Source organism: Penicillium expansum, assembly GCF_000769745.1.
Source record: "Penicillium expansum strain MD-8 chromosome Unknown contig362, whole genome shotgun sequence".
Lineage (NCBI taxonomy): Eukaryota > Fungi > Ascomycota > Eurotiomycetes > Eurotiales > Aspergillaceae > Penicillium > Penicillium expansum.
The window spans coordinates 455,032-474,523 of record NW_015971526.1 but is presented as its reverse complement, the minus strand read 5'-3'; the positions used below and the strand labels follow the sequence as shown (position 1 = coordinate 474,523).

General features: G+C 46.9%; 7 protein-coding genes across 7 annotated transcripts; 4 read left to right on the top strand and 3 right to left on the bottom strand.

Annotated features, from left to right (window-relative positions):
- Positions 1-344: 344 nt before the first annotated feature.
- Positions 345-2,371, bottom strand: PEX2_104790 (Monooxygenase, FAD-binding; the record flags this gene model as incomplete). The annotated part of the gene is made up of 6 exons (XM_016747748.1): positions 345-1,173; positions 1,231-1,302; positions 1,365-1,562; positions 1,613-1,756; positions 1,811-2,008; positions 2,058-2,371. The coding sequence occupies 6 exons, from the start codon at positions 2,369-2,371 to the stop codon at positions 345-347; spliced, it is 1,755 nt and encodes a 584-aa protein (XP_016593235.1).
- Positions 2,372-2,805: 434 nt separating this feature from the next.
- Positions 2,806-4,134, top strand: PEX2_104780 (Inosine/uridine-preferring nucleoside hydrolase; the record flags this gene model as incomplete). Its single annotated transcript, XM_016747747.1, has 6 exons — positions 2,806-2,845; positions 2,928-2,935; positions 2,989-3,196; positions 3,260-3,576; positions 3,643-3,735; positions 3,838-4,134. 6 exons carry the CDS (start codon positions 2,806-2,808, stop codon positions 4,132-4,134), a joined length of 963 nt encoding a protein of 320 aa, XP_016593234.1.
- A 1,320-nt stretch (positions 4,135-5,454) lies between these two features.
- PEX2_104770 (aldehyde dehydrogenase family protein) lies at positions 5,455-6,975 on the bottom strand (the record flags this gene model as incomplete). Its single annotated transcript, XM_016747746.1, has 2 exons — positions 5,455-6,027; positions 6,142-6,975. 2 exons carry the CDS (start codon positions 6,973-6,975, stop codon positions 5,455-5,457), a joined length of 1,407 nt encoding a protein of 468 aa, XP_016593233.1.
- Positions 6,976-7,503: 528 nt separating this feature from the next.
- PEX2_104760 (zinc-dependent alcohol dehydrogenase) lies at positions 7,504-8,731 on the bottom strand (the record flags this gene model as incomplete). Its single annotated transcript, XM_016747745.1, has 3 exons — positions 7,504-7,977; positions 8,042-8,131; positions 8,198-8,731. 3 exons carry the CDS (start codon positions 8,729-8,731, stop codon positions 7,504-7,506), a joined length of 1,098 nt encoding a protein of 365 aa, XP_016593232.1.
- A 2,002-nt stretch (positions 8,732-10,733) lies between these two features.
- Positions 10,734-11,606, top strand: PEX2_104750 (Zn(II)2Cys6 transcription factor domain-containing protein; the record flags this gene model as incomplete). The annotated part of the gene is made up of 1 exon (XM_016747744.1): positions 10,734-11,606. The coding sequence occupies one exon, from the start codon at positions 10,734-10,736 to the stop codon at positions 11,604-11,606; it is 873 nt and encodes a 290-aa protein (XP_016593231.1).
- A 2,863-nt stretch (positions 11,607-14,469) lies between these two features.
- On the top strand, positions 14,470-17,155 carry PEX2_104740 (Ureidoglycolate hydrolase; the record flags this gene model as incomplete). Its single annotated transcript, XM_016747743.1, has 4 exons — positions 14,470-15,571; positions 15,624-15,804; positions 16,223-16,270; positions 16,348-17,155. 4 exons carry the CDS (start codon positions 14,470-14,472, stop codon positions 17,153-17,155), a joined length of 2,139 nt encoding a protein of 712 aa, XP_016593230.1.
- An 831-nt stretch (positions 17,156-17,986) lies between these two features.
- On the top strand, positions 17,987-19,276 carry PEX2_104730 (nucleoside hydrolase; the record flags this gene model as incomplete). The annotated part of the gene is made up of 5 exons (XM_016747742.1): positions 17,987-18,026; positions 18,079-18,086; positions 18,139-18,346; positions 18,423-18,739; positions 18,797-19,276. The coding sequence occupies 5 exons, from the start codon at positions 17,987-17,989 to the stop codon at positions 19,274-19,276; spliced, it is 1,053 nt and encodes a 350-aa protein (XP_016593229.1).
- Between the last annotated feature and the right edge of the window lie 216 nt (positions 19,277-19,492).

Here is a 19,492-nt window from a genome sequence, read left to right as displayed (position 1 = left end):
GGGGAGTATAGCCGCTTTACCACAGTTAACTACATGCTCTGCCAGGTGGGTTGCTGACACTAGTGTATGAGAACAATTGTGGATGATAGGCACCTATAATCTCGGGGATAAGGGTGATAGATCCATATTCCAGTGCCTGTTACTAAAACTGTCCGTTAAAAACAAAGCCGGATGACACAAGATTACTCGCGACTGGGACACTATTAGATTATCAAAAAAACAGGAAATTCTGCTGTTACTAGAGAATACTAGAGCTAATCATTGGTATATTTTTTTGGTAGCGATTTGGAGGTTTGAAAAGTGGTCTTCAATTAAGCGTCACTACGAATTGATCTTCTGTGTTTTCAGGGAGCCTTTGAAGAATCCCCATCGCTGATGAGAAACTTGCTCAAATACGCCTTCACAGCCTCAAGTCCAGCAACACTCAGTTCCGCCGCAAAGCCTAGGTGTCCATCTGGCCGCAAGACAAGAAGAGCTCCATATCGGAGATTGATCCCATAGCGAGAGTGAGCCCGTCTCTTGTCATCCATATAGACTGTGCCAAATGCTGGTACTCCTAGTCCCTCTTCGACGCTGAGTTTTGGATCAGCGGAAACGATAGTAACCAGTTTCACCGTATCCGGAGAAAAAACAAAATTGAAAGGCTCAGCGCTGTTCAAGGTTATAGAGACCGCAGAAAGCTGTGGTAGAGTCATCCGAGGATCGCCTGTAAATGTAACAAGGTAGAAACAGGCGCAGTTGGGGGTAGCAGACTGTAAACGAATTGGTTGGACAACCCCCGGCTTGAAAAGACCAACATCTGGTGCGCGGGCACCAACGCAGATAGAGGTATAATCTGTAATGGGCACCACGTTGACCAAGTTAGGCTCATATGATATTTTCAGGCCGGTGTTATAGCCCGACGCTTCATCAAAGAGATCCGCCAACGCTGCATTGATGTCCTCATATGAGTCTTTATCCATGCCTTCGGGCCATTTATTTCCCATCAGTGTGGAAATTCTGCGGTCAAAGGCAATCAATCGTTGGGCCGCGGCGCGTCGCTCTGTGCTGTAGGTCTCGAGCAAGGCAGTTTTAGCCTTCCCCTTCACGACCAATGCGAGCTTCCAGCCAATATTGACAGCGTCATGAATTCCGGTGTTGAGTCCCTGTGCAGCACCGGAAGAGTGGGTATGGCTGATCCATGGAATAATGAGTATTGTGTCAATTAAATACGATTGAGGGGAGTCTCACCATGCATCACCGACAAGGATGATATGAGAGTGTGGCTGGTAAGTTGATGCCACGCGCTGCCCAATAACGTACCTACTTCTTGTCAATAAGGATGTTCGCCGCAAGGAAAGAACGATGGAATCAACCAAACTCACAATGTCCACCAATCAACGCTTTCGAATTCCACATGGAAGGGCTTCATCGCTGCGACTGCTTCTCGCACCACTACCTCTTCTGTCAGATTCCCGTTGCATCTGAGCTCTTGTTCCTCGTTGTAGACAAAGCCAATACGAGTCACACCATGATCTAGGGGTGCCCAAAGGATATTGCCGTGGTTTGCGCTTTGGATGGATCTGTGCTCATTAGCAGCTCCTCTCTCGGCTAGATTGCCTTTGCAACTTACACATAATCCCTCGGGGTGGGAAGGTCCGTTTTCACTTTGCCGTCAACTCGAATCCATTTATCTTGGGTCGTGTCACCCTCAAATTCCACACCGAGATGTCTTCGGACGAAGCTTCTTCCTCCATCGGCACCCACCAAGTATGCACTTTCATCCAGTCAGCCATCCATGAACAAGAGATAATTATTGCGACATGCGAACCTCTTCACTGTGTATTCTTCTCCGGTGGTCATATCCCGCAAAGTCGCAGTAACATAATTGCCATCTGCGTCTGGCTCATCTGCCTTTTCGATGTTCACGCACTCACAAGGACAGTGCAGCTCAACACCTGCATCCTCCAAACGGATCCGAATACTCTTCTCGATGAATTGTTGTCTCAGCATGATACCGAAGTCGAATCTGATATCGTGAGTGAATGATAGCAAGAAAGATGGAACGGTTTATTTACCTAGTGTCTTCTATATTTTCCACAAAGTTCCAGACCCGCCCTGGAACAATGCGTTCCCCGTTCTCACCATAGGTATAGCTCTGGCGAACAATATAGCATTGTTGCATGATATCATCCACTAAACCGAGCTGATCGAGAAACTCAGCAGATCGTGAATACAGCGCATTTGCACGTCCGTATTGAGTGATGGTAAATTTAGACTCCTTATCGACGATGTGGACGGAACACCCAGCTTGGGCTAGCTGGTATGCCGTCAGGAGGCCAACAGGTCCCCCGCCAACAATCAAAACATCGACTGAGAGTGATCGGCTCATTTTGACTTGAAAGTAGCACAGTGTATTTTTTTCAATAGATAATTGGGTGAGAGAGCTCCTTTATTGGTTATAAAATCCATGATATACCTAAGTATTTTTACTTTAATTTTTGCCCTAACTTTCCCCAACCGGAGACCTTGGGAGTCCCCATTTGTCCTTATCGATCGGGCCGACCGCCGATAAATTCCCCAAATCGATTAGAACCCAGTTGCAGTGACTGGGGAATTCATGTGAAACTCTTTATCGTATGCATGTACTTGGCTCCATCACCCCCGATGGCGGGGGTTCCCTTAGTCTCATCCGAGGTGGGCCAGGGCTCAAATTTAAAACGCTGACTCGAATGAATTCAGTTTTACTAGTTTACTTAACTGTCGTGAATCCCTCGTGACTTCAAAAAATCAACATTCTTGACTGTCACTTTCATATCAGTCAATATGCCTGGAAATATCCCCGTTTGGGTTGACTGCGATCCAGGTCCGTCCCCATCCAACTCCTTACTTGCAACATGAAATAGAAAAGGGAATTTGGCACTAATCAAAGATTTGACATTGTGCAGGTCACGATGTAAGTCTTGGGTTGACCATTGATCTATAGTCCTTTCAGCTAAGTAGTTGCAGGACGCGTTTGCGATGATTCTTGCCGCACAACACCCAGCATTCAACCTGCTCGGTATCAGCACAATTCATGGCAATGCCTCATTGTCGAGCACAACAAAGAATGCACTGAGTGTATTGACTGCGCTCAATCGTACAGATGTGCCTGTCTACCCAGGTGTCGAGAAACCATTCTGCCGCCCTCATCCTCAACCGGCCGCTGACGTCCACGGTATTGGCATTGCCTCTCAAAACGTATCTTGTTCAAAGTCCTTGGACTAACTGTTTGACATAGGCGAGTCTGGAATTGATGGCGCCGAGGATCTGCCGGAACCGATGGTCGGGCCAAAGACCGATAAGCACGCTGTGATTGCCATGCGGGATGCTCTGCTGGCACAACCGAAGGGCACGGCCTGGCTCGTGCTCCTAGGATCCTTTACCAATATAGCGCTACTGATGAGCCTATTCCCAGAGGTTGCGGACCACATTAAAGGGCTTACTATAATGGGTGGATCTATTGGAGGAGGATTCAATGATGCCCCAAAAGCCCAGAAGGCGGGAGAAACAGACCGAGTCGGCAACGTTACTCTCTGGGCTGAATTCAATTGCCATGTATTTCATCACCGCATCTTTTTCTTTTTTCTTTTTTTGAGAACAAGCCTCTAACTGTATATCTAGTGTGACCCAGAGTCTTCGAGGGCCATCTTCTCTAACCCAACCCTGGCTGCTAAGACGACCCTCCTCCCACTCGACGTTACTCACTTGGTGTTGGTAACCGAAGAGGTTCTCAATCTTATGTCACATGGCCCGTTGGAGAGGAAAATCTCCGAACCCTCGAAGATGAGGGACATTTTCACGGATCTCCTTAAATAGTTCCGACGCGAGTACAAAAAGACTCAAAATCTCGACGGACCCCTTCATGACCCAACTGCTGTCGCGGTCATCCTTGACAGCGAAGGCGTGGAAAATATTGGATTTGATTACAGAGATGAAGAGCGCTTTGAAATCGATCTGGTCTTAGAAGGCGAGCAGATTGGGCGAAGTATCGCCAAGAAGCTTCCACCTGGTTCAGAGGGCGTTAGAATCCCGAGAGGTCTCAACGTGCCTGAATTTTGGCGTGTCCTTGAGCATGCACTCTTTGTCGGCGAAAATGTCAGCCGGAAAGATTGACTTTTATTAAATGTAGTCGATCCCGTCTTACGGGAAGGGAAGCCTGGAGCGGAGGACGGATATTGGCGAAGACTGTCATGTCACCGGTTAGGGGGAAGTCATTGAATTTATGGAATTATCTTGCCCAAAAAGAAATTTGTGTTGGGAGAATTTTTTATAGATTGGAAATTCACTTCTGGCGTTTACGTATATTGAGGGACCTACAGTTTCTAAGAAAACATCAGAAGACTGCTGGTCAATATATAATCAACGTACGCGATTACACGGTCGGCTATGAAGATCATGTATCCAACTAATCCTTTTGGGTCTAGGGAAACACCGCGGCTATATTGGACTGGAAGCGAGCTCCAATACTTCAATGTTACGTCTTGCCTCTTGATTGCGGGCTCAACCTTACTATGGCTGCTGAGGCATGGATCAAGTAAATATATTAGGGCACTAAAGAATCACATGACCTGGAAAGGCTGATCCCAGCATATTACAATTTCTCAGCATGGCCATTGAAATTCTCGGTTCTGTTAATTTACTTACTGACGTATGTATTTAGGGAATTACATGCTACTGGATGGTACCATACATTGTCAACCCACTAGATTTCTGTTAAATATGGTTGCTCCCCACAGTTGATTCTGGATACCTTGTAATCGTATTATATACCGTATCGGGTTGAGCCACCGAATTTAGCCTTGGATTCTCGTATTTCCCTCCAATTCGTTATCGCAGGTGCTCCCCCTATCGGTCGTTGACTAAAGTCCTGGGTGCCTATTGGCTGAGAATGAATTTCAGGTGGTCCTAGTCAATAGGGTCTGACAACCGCCACTAATTGCAGATAATATCTGTGGGAAACAAAAACAGGGCATTTCTACGATTCTTCACTGGGTGTGAGGGATCTCCTTGTCGTTTGAAAGCTTACATGGTCCACAGCGGTCGAAATACTTTATATCGTTGTAAAATCAGGCGTATACTCGAAGAAATATTCCAAGGTTGTAGTTTTCTGCACAGCGAGTTGCCGGCATAGTCTTCTCGCCCTGATCTTACGGGTTTTGCCTCCGCTGATACTGAACTTAACTTCGGATGCGATTCTCAACTTACGGCTAATCGGAGTCAATGGCAATAAGAGTCGACGGCAATAAAACATATTGGCTGTTTGTAAATAGTGATCCTATAATCGGGGCTTACAATCGGGAGCAAAGCGGCCATGAGGACTACTAGAAAAGGATAAACTATTTAGAATTCATTCCATCAAGGCTCATTGTATTGAGAAATCAAAAAGTAGCTTTGCGTGTTTATCTCAAGAATTGATCGAACGCAAAAGCAATATCATTTTTTCAGGTGCAGATATTGTGCATTGCAAAACGCCAATAGGCCCCCCATTCCAGCTTCCAACCCAATGCCACTCTCCTTATGACCACCATACGGAACTGCGGGTTGCAACGCGTAATGGGTGTTCACCCATACGGATCCAGCTTCGACATTGCGTGCAATTCGGCCTGCTTGGTCGAGATCTCTTGACCAGACTGAAGCTCCAAGACCCATCCGGGTGTCATTAGCACGAGAAATAACATCATCTTCGTTGTTCCAGATCATCAAGGGTACTATCGGACCAAAAGGCTCCTCTTGCACGATTCTGCTATCATCTGGGGGATTATCGATTAAAGTAGGAGTGACGAAGTAACCAGAAGACCTGTCAGTGTTCTTGCCACCAGTCGCGACAGACCAATTTTCTTTCTCGATATCGTCGAAGAACCCTTGAACCCGGTCGAACTGCATTTTGTTCTGTACTGGGCCTAGGAACACACCCTCGTCGACCCCATTTCCGATCTTGTATGTGTTCATAATACGGACCATCGCATCTCGGAATTCTTCATAAATGGACTCGTGGACATAAATCCGCTAGATTGCAAGGCAGATCTGGCCAGAGTTCAGGAAGCAGAAGTGTGCGACCTAACAGAAATCATCAGTTGTCAACTTTAGGGGCTGAAATCCACGAAAACGAGACGTGCTCACCTTCTCTGCTGTTTCTTCAATATCAACGTCTGAACAGACGATGGCTGGATCATTGCCACCGCATTCCAAGGTAACACGCTTCATAGTTGCAGCCGCGGCCTGCATGACCTTTTTACCCGTGGCTGTCGATCCGGTGAAAGAAATCTTCTCCGGGATAGGGTGTGCAGTTAGCCACGGCCCCAAATTGTCGTCACCACTCAGCGCCTGGACGACACCCGGTGGGAAACATTGTTGCGCCAATTCAACCAGCTTCAGACCGCAGTAAGGTGTAAATGGTGAAGGCTTGATGATAATCGTATTGCCCGCTAGTGTTGCAGGAGCCATCTTGATGCAGGCGAGGAGGAGAGGAAAGTTCCATGGAACAATGCCTACGGAAACACCCAGTGGTGTATATCGGCACACTATACGTGTTTCGTTGTCTTCCTGTACCACCTCTTCTTTCAGTTCCAGGTCGGCGAATGCCTGCATGCATTCGATGGTCTTTTCGTATTCGATCGTCGCGAACTTGAGTGGTTTTCCTTGCTCCTTTGTCAAGAGCGTCACGAAATCGTTGCCGTGCTCTTTCACCAACTCGATGAATTTGCACAGACATGCCTTGCGAAATTCGTAGGCGCTCTTGCGCCAAGAGGCGAATGCAGTCTGTGCTGCGTCCATTGCAGTGTTGACATCCTGCAGCGTGGAAATGGGCACCAACTCGTTGGGCTCGCCAGTAGCTGGGTTGATGGCATATCTAAGGAGCTCAGTGCCCACTAATTTTCCATCGATCGAATTTTGATAGTTGTGAAAGATGTCAATCTTTGCGGCGCGCTCAGTAACTTCTGAAATGGGCGACATGATCACGAGATGAGATGAAGGGGAAATTTGTTGGAAGTAGAACTATAGCCTTGTTTATTTAATATATTAAGTAAAGAGGATATCTATCCCTATAACTTCCAATGATAAAGCTATCTTACGTGATTTAGGGAGTAACACGCTAACGGGGAACTTTTCGGGGGACAATTGTTCGGGGAGGAAACTCCGGCTTAAGCGACCCCGGTGACACCCGTTTGGCCGATATCTGGGGATTCATAGGATGGTCAGATCTGTCCTCCAAAGGTCAACTCTTGCGTATGCTAGAAGTATGTGTAGACTTGTAATGATATTTTTATGGATGATTTCTTGTGGTGTTGTAATTTAAAATGTAATTTTAGATCCTCGAGCGCTCCTCTCCCATCCAGCCCCATTTCATCGTACGCATATCGTGTAGCATATTCAACCCAGTTCTCAAATTGACAGTTCTACTTCAGATATCCAGGATTTCCATCCTCAATTCATAAATAAACATTCACGCATTTACTTCCCAGTCCAACCAGCCCACTCAATCTAGACAGTTAAATCCAGAACAGTGCGACCTTTTAGTTGACGCTTGTTCATCTTATCAAATATATCCATGAGGGTTGACATAGGCTGCACAGTGACGCGGGTCGTTACCACTCCGCGAGCGGCCATCTCCATGGTCTCAATAGCATCCATACGGTTTCCAACCACGCTCCCCACAATACTGATTTCCTGACTGATAAGGGTAGCGGGATCTGCGGAGGCAATCGCAACTGGAGCACCTTCGGGCACTCCGACACAAACCACGGTGCCCCCAAATCGCACAAAAGATACCGCAGCAGCGTAGGCTTCATTGGCGCCAGTACATACAATGACGGCCGCAGCGCCGAGCTCATGAGGGGTGACCTTTTTGACATCGACAGTGAATTGAGGATCGTTGTAGTCGTACTTTGAGACATCGATGTAGGACTCCGCGCCACATTCTTCTGCAAATTCTTTCTTGTCACCGTAGTCGAGAGCCTGCCAACAAAAGTTAGAGGTTAATCTTGTTTTGGTGTTAATATGAAGGGCATTGGGGCAATACAATCATTCGGAACCCCATACCGCGCCCTCCCATCTGAAGGGCTAGATGACCAAGTCCCCCTGTTCCTCCCATAATAACAACTGCGTCTCCCTAGAATATTATTAGCCCGGATTCTTGCATTTCTCCTAAGGGTGGTAAACTGTAGTCTTTACTCACTGGTTTCGCACCACATTTCTTCAACGCGGCATAGACAGTGATTCCTCCACACAGCATCGGTGCTGCCAGCTCACTCGAGAGCTCATCAGGGATGCGGGTAACGTAGTTCGCAGGCGCAAGGGCATATTGTTGGAAAGTCCCAGGTTCGCCATATCCAGATATTGTCCCATTGGAGCAGCAGCCATCGCGGCTAGCTAGGCAAGGGAAGCAGCTTCCGCATACACGAGCCATCCACTTGATACCTACGCGGTCTCCAAGCTTCAAACCAGATTGTTCAGTGTTGGGCCCAAACGCCACAATATCACCAACGCCTTCGTGTCCTCCGATCTGGCCAGCTTGGGCTGGGGGCCCGACGTCTCCTTCTCTACGGGTCATCACACCCCAATCACTGTGGCAGACACCCGAGTGTGTAATGCGCACAAGGACATCACCATTTCCAGGCTGTGGTGTGTCAACTGTGAGATATTGGACACTAGCTGTCCCTGGCTTGTCGTAGGCGATTGCCTTGTGTTGGGATGGAATTTGGGAAGTCATCATGGAAAGATGGAAGTGAGGTCGGCCGTAGTACGGGAGGCTCTGAATGCCTAACTTGTTCTGATAGAAGATAGAGAGCAAAGGTTTGCGACACGCGTGGGTTGATATTGTTTGATAGACACATTGCTATATTACCCCGCTTCCCCATTGCCTATTAGCGGATGTATCAACGTGGGACGTCGGCGAACATGTTATCGAGCGGCGAATTATTTGCTAAAGGCCCTATCTGGCCGACCCCCGATCCCATAATAGTAATAATTCATTTTCAGTCTGTTCAGATGGTTCCGACTAGGCCTTTCCGTCAATCAGATCGAAGGGGTCTCGGTGAATGGTACCATAATCGAATCGGGCGATAAGAGCGCTAGTTTAAACCTTTAGATCCTTTAGATTCTGTAGATAAAGGCGTAAAATGGAATTTGTTGCTGTTGTCTGTTTTCAAAAGATTTTTCATTTCTATCTGATCCGCTTGAGAGGTACCCCGATCTTCAACTCCCCATTCTTCAAGATGACCGGACGCATCCGCCTGGGGTTCCTTACTCCCTCCTCAAATACCAATATTGAGCCATTGTTGTAAGTAATTACCTCCCAACTCCTTGGTGTTACAGTTCACTTCTCTTGATTTGCTGTCTCTGATATCAGGCTCGACTAAAATACCTAGCGGCAGTTTTGAAACGATTCTTTATACTGCCAGACTCCTTACCAACGCGAATGTCGATATCATCGGTTGGATGGGCACTTCCCCGGGCTGGTCAGGCATCGAGGCCGACGAGGCCCTATATCAATTCATCACAGCCGCAACAGGTATTCCAGCTACTACGGCTGTGTTATTTTGAAGAACAAAGCTTTGAAAGCACTCTCTATCACGGAACAAGGAATGGTATCATCGTATACGGGAGACGTCCAGTCTGCCTTCGTTAGAATATGTGCGCTTATTGGCTGCGGCAAAAAAAATTCTCTTTGATTGCCGAAGAATAGAACTTTCGCTGGGGTAGAGGAGTCCACGCTCGACAGGATGGGGAAACATGTTCAAACAGTGATGACAATGAATCATATTGGAACGATGATCCATGGGTCCTCTACTGTGGGTGAGGTATTCAAACTCAAAGTTGGGTTCATATATGTCCCTTAATATTGGGTATATTGCTTGGGATAATAGTTATTTCCACGCAGCAACGAAGCAGACGAACACGTTTGTTTTTAATTGGGTGAAGATAAGACATGGTACTTACATTACAAATATCAGAAGCTACAGTGGGACCTCCGAAGTATTGGGCGGCATTTCAGTACCTTCATATACCATACTGCCTTTCGTATAGAGGTACAAAATTCCGCCCAATACTTCGGAGGTCCCACTGTACCTACTCCGTAGGTATGTTACAATACATGGTTGAAAACCGGCATCGGGAGTCAAAACCCCCGGAAAATACATGGACCGCCCGGATGCCGGTACCAATCAATCCATGCCTCAGGTTATGTCCATGGATAGGAACCTTGGAACCGGAAGAAGATTCCAAGGTTTAGCTCTAACTTAATTAGGTGGCACTTAACAACAACCTTGGAACCTTGTTATAATGAGGTGACTTCGGGAATACCACGGTGTTTTCATCAAAAACTGGTATTATCTTCACACGATGGTGTAGGGTGAAAAAAGATAGAAGTTAATTACACATATAGCTAGCTACATATATACATAGACGAATTTCACTCTTATTCAAGCTTGGTATGTCGGGACCATCACCCTGATCTGAGATCCCACAATTACATGAAGAGTAACCTCGCGCCGTCAAAGACATGTCGAAACATGTCTCTAGATATTGACTGAGGTTCAAGCTGGCTAGAATCAGTGGTACGATGATTTGAGTGTATCTGCGTGGGTCGCATTCGTCGCCGAATGACCCACTTAGCGCACCCCCGGAGCTGTAGACCCGTGAGCATCTTAACTTCACCTCATTATTCTCCTCTTTCTAGATTTGCAGCAAATCTCCCTACTTTGACAAAGATCATGTCTTCAATGGTCCTTAATTTTTTTGATGATCGGGAAGAGTCTGTCCCCGACAATACATATCGCCCATATCGCTCCAAGAGACACCGGCCGTGTGACGTCTGTCGTCAACGCAAGAGTGCATGTCGTATTCAGTCCAGGCCTCCATGTGCAATCTGCAACCAGCTCAATGTTGAATGCACATTCGAAGGACCTCCAGCTAAGCGAAAGTCCCCACGCATTGACCGCGAAAGGCCATTGCAGTCAGTAGACTTTGCGCAAGCCCCTTCTCCATTTTTGGAATTCTTTTTAGAAAGCAACGAGGCTACCGAACATGTCCCGAAGATGATCGCGCCGGTCGCTGAAAGTTCCCATGGGCACCAGTTCGAGGACATGATACTTGGAACACAGGCAGCGGAGATTCCCACTCAGCTACACTCAGTCCAGAACAGTTACCAAACTGTGGTAGACCAGCCAAACCAAACGGAGAACACTGCTTTGCCAAATCTTAACTCACAGGATTGCTGGGACTCGGAAATGTTTCAGTATGGATCTGTGTCCCCTGTCTCCTCTCCTACCTCAGCACGTTCACTGGACCAGACCGATGGTTTCTCTGCTCAATACTTTGGATCTTCATGCGAATCAGATCCATACTTGCTCCGACATTTCAGATTCGCGTCTGAAGGTGACTCTCGATTCTTCAAGGTACACTTTCGTCGGGTGTCAATGGAAGTGCCGGGCCAGAAAATTCCGACTCATTTCATGATTAGTGCAGATGAGCTTGGCGATGCAACTAAATCGGAGAGCTGCAATCGTGAAGGCCCTGATAAGGTTAGAGCTGATTTGGACGCTGCGGTCAATATTCAAGAGGGCCAACGCCTCGTGGGACTGTAAGCTATGAAAAAATCCCCCAGTTAATTTCATGGTACTAATATGAGCGAACAGGTTTCTTCGCTTTGTGTTTTCGAGTCTTCCAATCATTTCTCGAAGCCAATTAGGGATTGGCAGGCCATCAGATCTTCCAGACCTTGTTACTCTCCGTCAGATCCCTTCCCATCTTCTTGCTGCTATCTATGCAATTTCAATTCAATTCTGTCATCATGACCCAGTACTCTGTGTTTCCAAAGTTTATACAAAGCCCCCAACTGATCGACTCTGGTGAATGGTTCTGGACGAGGTCATGAGCGAGATTCATTTGCCTAAATTGTCGGTGGTGCAAGCTCTTTTGCTTTATCTCCAGAAGTCGCAGCCACAGGCAGCGGCCGCCGTTGCTGAAACTCCCTTGCGCTGGTCATTGTTGGGATTTGCAAATTCTTTAGCAACAACGCTAGGCTTACATCTGGAATGTCGGCACTGGAATATCCCTGATTGGGAAAAACGTCTCCGCCGAAGGTTGTGGTGGGCGGTCTTTTCAGAGTCCGTGTGGCGAAGCCTTCTGCAGGGGTATCCCAATCCCATTCATGAAGATGACTGGGATGTTGAAGAACTTGACCAGAAAGACTTCACTCTTGATCATTCTGCAGACGGTGAAGGTCGTGATAATATTGGCCAAGGAACCTATGACACACCTGAACGAGTGGCTGTTGACTTTATTTATTTAACTCAATTGAGTTGCATTGCGTCCGACACTTATTGGGCATTTTAGTGAGTATCTCACCACCTTCTTGAAGGCGTCCGGCCGTACTATAAGCTGACTTGGAACTTAGTTCCCTGAAGGCTACGCGAAGACTTGCTAATAAATTTTCTCAATCACTCCATGCGGTATGTCCTTTGCGGGCTAGACTAGGTAGTTGGTACTCAGGCTTGCCCGAGCATTATAACTTGCAGCAGAAGTCCACAATTTGCACTACGCCAGAATGTCTGAAACAAAGGTCAACAGCACCTTTACGACTGTTATACCAGAGTGTCGACCTCTTTCTTTATCGAGAATTGCTGCGACCACTGGGTTCGGTAGTTCAGACCACTGAAACGCCGACGCAGAATTATCCACCAAACATGCCACCTAGCTCATTATTGGATGATCCAGCTGTTGAAGCAGCTTTAGTGGGAGCGGAGAACTGCGCTAGGAAATTTATATCGACTACGGCCGGGTTGAGCTCCAGAGATTTCCATTCGTTTTGGTTTTCATGTGTGATGCATCTGATCTTCCTATGTTTATGAAGCTGACAACACTGGGTATGGAATTTCCTAGGGATCCGAATATGTTTCGCCACAATGTCAAACTTTTCGGTGCAGCTTTTCATCCAAGCACCCAGCCAAACGCATGCCCGAGAAGACAAAAGAATAATCTCCGACTGGATGAACGTACTGCGGACTCATAGCCAGAGTTTTAAAAAAATGGACCTAGGCCTTCTACGGCTAAATGCAATACACTGGGTAGGGTTGCGCAAGCTGACTCGTATGTCACCGTGGGCTGAAGCAGAGCTGGGCCGAGAAACGCATGACCAAACGGTATAATAGTTTTGTATTTTATATTTAATTTGTTGTGAACGCCGCTGTACTTTTGAACTACGATATTAATTAATTCTTTTTTTTCCCACAGGGGTAGTCACGTTGATCGGAGCAAGCACTTTGCTCTGATATATAGGAGAACAAAAAGTGAGTTAAAATGGCCTTACTTTGGACTACAAACTCGGCCTTCAGAAAAATAACATCGAAATTCGTATGATAATTGAAACCTTTATATATAAATCCAACCTTCCAACCTCGGAATGTTTATACTCTGCCTATGTAAACAGATAAGGGCCAAACCCCCGCGGCCGCCGTGTGCCGATATTCCCCGCCCCGGGGCCGCTATCTGTAGTTACGAGACACCGATCCTCCGTCCTCTCACACCTCAGCTTCTTACGCAGTCCAATCGAAGAAGCCGATTGAAGCTGTCAGTTCTTAGGTTCCGATAATGGACGAACTTGAACTTGAAAGCTTTCTTACTCTGCATAATAACGTGCCAGCCTCACTTCCAGGCTCTCAGATCCATCCACCATACCGTACTGAGCAATCAACATTCAACTACAGAAATAGGCCTCGCAACCCCCGGTCATGCGATTTCTGCCGCGCACGAAAAACAGCTTGCATTATTGAAAATGGGCCGCCCTGCACTACGTGTGAAACTCGGGGTAAAAGCTGCGAGTTCAATGGACAAAGAAGAAACAGAGTAGAGGGGACCTCCTTGGGACCTGGTACCAGAATGGAGGTTGGCGGCCCAGTGTATTTTGATGGTCTGATTTTCCCCAGTCCATCAATATCTTTTCAGGATGAAGGTTGTATGCCTAACAATCTGCAGTTCCGTCCCAACCTGATCCAATCGACATCTCTATGCAGCATTCCTTCCCTGCTGAACCGCCTACTCCCCCTCATTTGATGGGGTCCACCCATCCTGTTCCTGATGTTGACTTTTATAACGATAATGAGATGCAGACCACTCCAGATTCGGACAGAGGCTCTGTAGGGGGGTTTCAATCCTCGACGGAGCATTTCGCAAACTATAGAGGGGAAGCGGTTTGAGTCCCTTGATTTACGACCGACATCCACTGTCTTTCTACTTGGCGACTCTGGCGAAGCGGATCCATATTTACTCAAGCACTCGAAGCTAGCAGCGCCTGCAGGAAACCTACAATTTCGGCGCATTCATCGTGAATGGATTCCTGGCTGTAGTGAGCAGCCTCTGGACACCGAAAGACCACTTGTGCTTATGCTAGGGGAACACAGTCTTTACAGGAGTTACGAGCCACGTGTTGAAGGCTCTGTACTTGAAAGTATGAGAAAGGAGCTTGACGGCATCACTATTGAAGTTGGAGTTCGTCTCATCAAGCTCTTCTTCAAGTACATTTACCCTTACTTTCCTATCCTGTCGCGCTCTCGAATGATGTCGGACAACTCTCATGTTGAAGAGATACTCTTAACTCTGCCTCTTTCTCTCAAGGAGGCTGTCTACGCATCTTCCCTCTCTTTTATGATTTATGACGATTATCTGTCCGCCATGCTAGACGTCGATCTACCATCCGCGCAGAATCTTTACCGCATCTCTTGGATCGCAATAACGCATGAAATACACACACCACACCTATCAACATTGCAATCGTGTCTGTTACTACTACAGCGGGATAACGTGAGTCGCTACGTTCAGGGCTCACCATTCCAATGGAGCCTAGTGGCATGGACTGTTAGTCTAGCACAAACACTAGGATTATCAACGGACTGCTCGACTTGGCGAGGTCTTCCTCTGTGGGAGAAGAGGCTTAGAAGGCGGCTTTGGTGGGCGTCTTATGTGCTAGACAAATGGATTCTCCTGTTTTCCGGACTTGCTAGTCACATTCGGCATGATGATTTTGATGTGCTACCCTTGACAGCGGCCGACTTCGCAACAGATCCAGACGAGACAAACATGCCGCGCGGGGCACTAGACATCACTCAACACCAGAGTTCACATTTTTACCACCTGGTCGAGCTTACCAGGATATTATCAAGAATCAACGATACATTTTTCACCGTGCGATCGTCAAAAGAAACAGCGTCCAATATTTTGCTGACATTTGAACTCGCAAAGCCGATACGTTCCCAATTACACTCCTGGAGAGAGTCCTTTGAACGGTTCTCAACTCTCCAGCAAAACTTCTCTGCCTCACGAGGACAACTCGACGGTAACATATCGCTAGGCCTGGCTTATCCCGTTGTAACAATGCTCCTGTTCAGAGCTCTAATGCGGCCACTCGAGACCTCAAAGGGCAGTGCAGAAGATATGATTTTGAGGGAGAGCAGTCGGGACTCGATCCGGGTAGGCGCAGAAGCCTGTTGTGTGGAAATAGTCAACTGTATAGAACTGATTCAACCCAGCGCTTGGAATGCGTTCTGGCACAAATGTGAGGAGAGTTCCCCATGGAAACTGCACAAATCCAATTTAACATCTCACAGTCTCCCCCAACTTCTTCGCCATGCCTTCTTCTTTTATGATGAGACTTCTCGTTACTTCGAACTCTCCAAGTGAAATTCAGAGGATGAACAACCTCATCGATCGCTGGAGATGGGCCATGAGAACTGGTGGTGGTAACGCAGGCAATGCCATGATGAGCTTAGGTCTGCTTCGTCTGGATAGGTCACTCCTTGAGAATAAAATCGGGGGCTCGGAGAAAAATAGCTAGTCAATGAGATTGCGAGTTAATCGGGGACCCCTACAGAGGTACTCTGTAGAGACGGCTCAATTCCAAGACGCAACCTTAATTTAGAAGGCCCGTCTCGGGTGACCGATTGATACTAAGATAGATGATTGAATCAATGCTTCTCCTCTTTCAAGGATCTATTGAAAATATCCACTCTAATACGTGGTACGAGACTGGTCTTCCGGCATGACCCGAATTGCCATAATAAACATTTGACAATGTGAGCGCTATGTTGTAGATAACGAAGTGAAACAGTGCAGTGTGGGGAATTTCTGATATGAGAGGCGTGTGTATTCTGCGCTAGTAATTTATGTAATACGAGAATACGAAACTACTAAATTACTAAATTACCAGTGATCCTAAAGCCGATCGACCCACCTTTTTCTATATTCCGATCTTGACGTGAGTGGGTCCAGTTTTGGTCCGATCCAAGAGTGTGTTTAAAGAGCTTCATAGATGATGGGTTAACAAAAAAAAAGTGGCATCCGGTGGAAAGTTTGGAGGTCTGGCGTTAAACACGAAATTACACCAGCACTCGGAATGGTTGAATATCTGGCACCCCCTGTCTTAGGATCAGACTTCGTTATACGCATCGAGCCTTTGACCGCAGCAAGCTTTGCATCCTTTGGAACGGCAATCATCCCCCCAACCCTACCTGCCGCATGCGATATATCTCAAGCAAAAACAATTCCAAATCACCATATCACTCTTAATTCGAAGGCCACGGTTGTGAATCAAGGAACAGCGATAAAGATCTCACCAATATCGCCACTGATCAACTCTTACCCGAGCACCACCAACTCCAAGCCCCTGGTATCCCTACTCAGTTGCTTCCCACGACATGACTTTCTCCGGTCAAACCAAGCAACAAGATACATTCATATCGACGTCCTGGAGCGCCACTCCTTTTCATCCCAGACATTCGTTCCTCTCTCTGCGTATCCAACAGCGCGCTATCTAATTATCGTTGCACCTTCCGTCCAATCAGCCGAAAGGGGTATCATAAACCCACCTGATCTCTCAAGCATGCGTGCGTTTCTTGCTACTCCTTCTCAAGCTGTCACGTATGCCCCTGGAACATGGCATGCACCCATGACTGTACTATCATCATCGGAGTTAGATTTGGATCCAGGCACCCGAAGGATTGATTTTGTCGTTACGCAGTTCGTAGATGGCACTGAGAGGGACTGCGAAGAGGTGGTTATGGGTGACTGTACAGACTGGAATAATGGCGAGATTGAAACGTGCAGAGTGTTTGTTGTTGTTGACGAAGAGAGAGATGAGTGATGACACACTATTGGATGGAATTGAAGAGCCTAATGTGAACCTGCAAATACTACAATGGTGAGGCTAAGGATTAATGGATGGATTTGTTCAGTTACTGGTTCGGGGTCACTATCATACATAATCAATCATAAATCATCATATAAGCCTGAAATTGTTAGAATAGATTGTGATGGCCTTGTCCATGTCCCACTCCTGCTTCGCTTTGTCCGGAGCAATTTCCTCGTGTATTCTTAAATAATAGCCTCTTAATAGCTATATATTCATTTACCTCAATATTATAAAAACCACTTGTTAAATCATCCTATAGATGATTGTTTGCTTGCAGACTGAGCAGTTTGTTTGTTAGTTTTGGGGTAGAAATACCCTGCTTTTGCTAGATTGAATAGATCATGATTCTTCCTTCTTTCTCTTCCCGTCGTTGTAGCCCACAAAGCTACTCGTATCTCACTGTATACTAAGACATTAAACATATAGGCCCCATTAAATGGAATCTGCTATACTAATTATCTATCGCAGAGAGAAGCGAGGCCTCCCCACGTCTAAAAGGGGGTCCCTCCGGGGACGGAATCATCCACATTAGTGGCGGGGGAATAGTGTGTGCTGAACGCCTATCTGCCGAGGTCGTCCCTATCACCGGCCCTATCACTCGCCTATCACAAACCTATCATAGTCTGACTATCCGGTACATCACCGAGGGAGAATAGCATTGATGCATCTCGATGACATAAATAACAGCCAGACTCTGTCTAGGACTCTGTTTGGCAAAGCACTTTCATAATCTCAGTCGTCTCTATCTCATATTTCTTCCTCTTCCTCTAAACTTTGATCAAAATGGCTGGACAGATTCCCGTGTGGGTGGATTGTGATCCAGGTAAGGGAACTCCATTACTGTATTCATGTCCATATATCTAATCAATTCACAGGCCACGACGTATGTCTTTGAATGCTAGATATATCCTATGGAATCGCTAATAATTGACTAGGATGCATTTGCCATCATCCTTGCGGCCCAACATCCTGCTTTCAACCTACTAGGTGTCAGCACGATTCATGGAAACACATCGCTCAAAAAGACGACCATTAACGCTCTCAGTGTTTTGACGGCGCTCAAACGCACTGAGGTCCCCGTCTACCAGGGCACGCCCAAACCTTTCTGCCGAGAGCACCCACAATGGGGCTCCGATGTGCACGGTAATTACCTATGCCTCCTCGTCTACCCAGAATGAATTAAATGCTAGTGACGCGAATACTGACTGGATGTGAATAGGTGAATCTGGTATCGATGGCGCTGAGGATCTGCCTAAACCAGCTGTTGGGCCCCGAACTGATAAGCATGCCGTGATTGCAATGCGTGATGCACTACTTGCGCAGCCGCCGAATACTGCTTGGCTGGTCTTGCTTGGATCTTTTACCAACATTGCGCTACTGATGGCGATGTACCCCGAAGTGGCTGATTATATCAAGGGACTTACCATAATGGGAGGCTCGATCGGCGGGGGGTTTACTAAAGCTCCTCCAGGCCACCGCACAGGGGAAGCGGACCGAGTAGGCAACTCGACACTGTGGGCTGAATTTAACGCTTTTGTGAGTCACCTTCAAATTGTGGATTCCTAAAACGATCATGTCTAATACTCTACTTAGTGCGATCCCGAGGCATCGCGTGCAATCTTTTCCAACCCTCGGCTGAACATTAAGACCACGCTCATTCCGTTGGATGTGACTCACCTAGTCTTGATCAAGGAGGAAGTCTTGGATCTGATGAAGAATGGTCCACCAGGACAAAAGAGGAACACTGAGGCTAAAACTAGAAAGATCTTCACTGATCTGCTCAAGTTCTTCCGTGGGGAGTACCAAAGAATCCATAATCTCGATGGGCCTCTCCATGACCCTATTGCTGTTGCTGTTATTTTGGAAGATGAAGGAGTGGAAAAGATTGATTTTGACTACAACGGTGGAGAACGGTTCAGTATTGACTTGGTTCTGGAGGGTGAGCAGATTGGTCGGACAGTTGCGACCAAGCTTCATACTGGTGAACAGGGCGTGAGGATTCCCAGAGGGTTAAACGTCCCCAAATTCTGGCGTGTTCTTGAGGGGGCCCTTAGTGTTAGCGACAAGAACTAGACTGTGTATAGAAATGGCTTTTTTTGAGTTGTATATTGTTCGCTCATCTTATGGTTACAGAGAAAATTGATATAAGTCTGTGACCTACATACCAATCCCCAACACCAGCGAAAGTAACCGCAATCTAAGTTGATCTAACTTATTTGAAATGGGTAGAGAGACTACATGTACCCAATGTAACATCTCCAAGATGGGTTCTTTAGATGAGACAAGCCC